We start from the raw sequence: 4094 nt of genomic DNA, 5'->3' as shown, positions 1-4094 counted from the left end.
AAAAAAAAAAAAAAAAAAAACCCTCACTTGCAGACAGCCAAGAAGGAAGAGGCAAGATTTTCTTGTGTCTTCTTTTCAAATATTATTACTTATTTGTTGGTGTGTGTGGGAGTCGGGGTCATTGGGCTTTTACGGCCAGGGCCTCTATCTTCTGAGGCATCGTACTGGCTCTCTTTCAACTCTCTTCCGATCTCACCATAAGGGCTTTAGTCCAAAAGCTAATTATGCCCAAACTCCCCATCTCCGGGCCACCACATTTAGAGAGTGACTGCGTAAATCAGGAGTGGTGACACATACAGACATCCCACAGTTATTTTAACACAGGAGTCTAGGAAATGGGATTGGAAAATATTGTAAGCCAATTAAAAAAGACAGTGTATTGTAAAAATCCTAAGTACTCTCTGCCTAAGAGTTTTATTATCTTTACTCCATAACGTTAAGGCTGGAACTCACTCTGTAGAACAGGCTGGCCTCGAACTCAGAAATCCGACTGCCTTTGCCTCCCAAGTGCTGGGATTAAAGGCGTGTGGCACCACCGCCCAGTAGGACAGACCTTTCTTAATGTTTGTTTTTGATAGTTTCTCATAGCTCAGGCTGGCTCTGAATGATTGTGAACTTTCAATCTTCCTGCCTTCGCATCCAGAGTGACTATATGAGTTGCGAGGGCCAGTTGTATTTGGAATTGTGATGCGATACCATGCCTAAGCAGAGCTTTTGATAGTTCTCTAAGATCTGCCTTCCCTGGCTGGGGAGATGGCTCAGCAGTTAAGGGCACTGCCCGCTCTCTCAGAGGATCCAGGTTCAACTCTCTGCCTCTATACGGCAAATCACAGCCCATCAGTAAGTCCAGTCCCAGGGGATCTGACCTCTTCTGGCCTCTGTGGGCACTAGGCACTCACATAGTGCAGACACACATGTCGGTGAACCATCCACAGACATAAAATTAAAAACTAGGAAGACTTTGCCTTTCCTCTTTAGTGTCTGCTGACACATCTGCAAAACAACACGTCTCTTTAAACCGATCTTAAACGAACAGACAAGGCAAGAAACACGAAGACTTGAACTTGACCCTCAACAGAGAGACAAGTCCCACTATCCAGAGATACATCGACTTGGGGTCAGGAAGGAAGATGTAAGTGTGTGTCCCTACAAGCCACAGGTTCAGAGACTGTCTGTCACTGTAGCAAGCACTGACTGGCACACTCACCATGCTGTATGATGCCATGCTCCATAAGCCGGTGGCAAAGCTGCTCTGCCTCTTTCCTTGTTGTGGCTTCACCTTCCTGAACCAACCAGTCCAGGAATTCAGATGCCATGAAGGTTCGCTCATACTTTACCCCCTCTTCTTCCCTAGGTTGGAGGAGTGTAGTTTCAGGGCTCATCAGTCTGAGAGGGGGACAAAAAAAAGAGAAGGAAAGTAAAGTAAATATACACACAAGGAAAAGGGCTCATTCGAAATCCAACACCATAGGCTTTCCGGAAGTCCATCACAGGCTTTCCGGAAGTCCATCATAGGCTTCTGGGAAGTGTCACCACGGAAGAGCTGTCAGACTGACAGATGTAGTTGTCGTAGGCTGCTACAAATGTCAATTCCAAGAGAGGGACTGGGTTAGAAGCAAGCAAGATACCTTTTCTCCTCTGATTAGACAAAACCCGGAAACACAGGCTACAAGGCTGTATTCAAGTTATTCGCCTTGAAAAGTTGGCAGCACTGGTGGTCGGGCTCAGTGGCCTGGTGCTTACCATGGGCCTGGTTCCTAGCCACCCCCCCCACAACTCCCCCACAAGGAATAAAAAAAGAAAAAGGATGGGGCTGGAGAGATGGCTCAGCAGTTAAGAGCACTGAGGTCCTGAGTTCAAATCCCAGCAACCACATGGTGGCTCAAAACTATCTGTAATGGAATCCGATACCCTCTTCTGGTGTGTCTGAAGACAGTGACAGTGCACTCATATACATGAAACAGATAAACATTTTTTAAAAAGGAAAAAGAAAGAAAGAAAGCAGAGTACTTAGGATTTTTACAATACACTGTCTTTTTTAATTGGCTTACAATATTTTCCAATCCTATTTCCTAGACTCCTGTGTTAAAATAACTGTGGGATGTCTGTATGTGTCACCACTCCCGATTTACGCAGTCACTCTCTAAATGTGGTGGCCCGGAGATGGGGAGTTTGGGCATAATTAGCTTTTGAGACTAAAGCCCTTATGGTGAGATCGGAAGAGAGATGAAAGAGAGCCAGTACGATGCCTCAGAAGATAGAGGCACTAGCCGTAGAAGCCCAGTGACCCCGACTCCCACACACACACACCAACAAATAAGTAATAATATTTGAAAAGAAGACACAAGAAGATCTTGCCTCTTCCCTCTTGGCTGTCTGCAAGTGAGGATGTAGCAAGAAGACAGCCATCTATGTGCGCACAAGAAGCAAGCCCTCACTGAACTGACTGGCATCTTGATCCTGACTTGACAAACAAGTTCTTCTTTGTTTGGTTGTTTGTTTTGTTTTTCTGTTTTTTTTTTTTTTTTTTTTTTTTTTTTTTTTTTTTTTTTTTTTTTGAGACAGGGTTTCTCTGTATAGCCCTGGCTGTCCTGGAACTCACTCTGTAGACCAGGCTGGCCTCAAACTTAGAAATCCACCTGCCTCTGCCTCCCAAGTACTGGGACTAAAGGCGTGTGCCACACCCAGTTGTGACAATTGTTTCTTGTCTTAGCCATTCAGTACATTATAGAGGGCTAACAGGCGTCTGCCTTTACCTAGGGGTGCCATCCAGAAATCACCATGTAAAAAGCAGATGCAGATTTCTGGAAGAATGGCCTCAAGGGGAACCAGGGTATAAGGCAATAGCCAGGACCAATTCTCAGACACTGAAGCCACCCTGGACTTGCCTGACCAACAGAAACCCTCTGTGTGACCCACCACCCCGGACCTGCCTGACCAACAGAAACCCTCTGTGTGACCCACCCTGGACCTGCCTGACCAACAGAAACCCTCTGTGTGACCCACCACCCCGGACCTGCCTGACCAACAGAAACCCTCTGTGTGACCCACCACCCTGGACCTGTCTGACCAACATAAACCCTCTGTGTGACCCACCACCCCAGACCTGCCTGACCAACAGAAACCCTCTGTGTGATACACCACCCTGGACCTGCCTGACCAACAGAAACCCTCTGTGTGACCCACCCCAGACCTGCCTGACCAACAGAAACCCTCTGTGTGACCCACGAGCAGCCACAAGAAGGAGTCCAAGGAGAAATAGCAGACGAGCATCCACGTGACCCATAGAACTAGAAGAAACAGTACATCAGAGCTGTTTGAACTTCCAAGCTTTAGTAGTTTTTCAATCTCAGGCCAATGAACAGAGAGGTCCCCACTCTGTTATTAATAGAGGATAGAAAAAAAATGCATGACATACAGCAGATCTCTGAGCACTGAGAGAAAGATGAAATGACATCGCTGAGCCCTAGGAATAAAATGACATCAACAAAAGCCCTGTAGAGAGATCTGGGATCCTGTGCTGGGGATGAGACTCCAGCAGAAGGACGCACCCACAGGACAAATACGGACCACCACTGTTCTTCCACATCTGAAGACCCTCAGGGTATTTTCAATGAAAACAGAAGAAACATTAGTCAAACCAGTTTTCACATTTTTCGGTATCATTTCCTGTCAGGACTCTCAAGGTCCTTTTAATCTGAACACTGTGCCTCTTCTAGAAGCACTTGGGTAGTATCTGCTTGCTTAACAGCTAACATTTGGAGGTCACAGCCCCATTTGAGCTGTTTATAGGTGCTGCTCTTACATAGCAGGTTTAGAAAAACAAAACAAAAGAACCAAAAAACCAAACCAAAACCCAACAAATCCTTCTCATGAATTCTTTGCTACACTGCATCCAATTGTGTATTGAAAAGGATGGCCTTGGGCTGGAGAGACTGCTCAGTGATTAAAGAGCACTGACTGCTCTTCCAGAGGTCCTGAGTTCAATTCCCAGTAACTTCATAACCATCTGTAATGGGATCTGATGCCCTCTTCTGGCGTGTCTGAAGACAGCGACAGTGTACTCACATACATAAAATAAATAAAATCTCAAA

General features: G+C 45.9%; 1 protein-coding gene across 1 annotated transcript in view; it reads right to left on the bottom strand.

Moving 5' to 3' along the window:
• Positions 1–4094, bottom strand: part of Deptor (DEP domain containing MTOR interacting protein) — a 146777-nt gene that overhangs the window by 69051 nt on the left and 73632 nt on the right. Inside the window, exon 4 of the mRNA XM_031358123.1 lies at positions 1208–1386. Coding sequence (XP_031213983.1) covers positions 1208–1386 — 179 coding nt within the window. The remainder of the gene's footprint in view (positions 1–1207; positions 1387–4094) is intronic.

Source organism: Mastomys coucha, unplaced genomic scaffold (assembly GCF_008632895.1).
Source record: "Mastomys coucha isolate ucsf_1 unplaced genomic scaffold, UCSF_Mcou_1 pScaffold7, whole genome shotgun sequence".
NCBI classification, from domain to species: Eukaryota; Metazoa; Chordata; class Mammalia; order Rodentia; family Muridae; genus Mastomys; species Mastomys coucha.
Note: the sequence above shows the minus strand (reverse complement) of the source record. Positions and strands in the feature narration are given on the sequence as shown.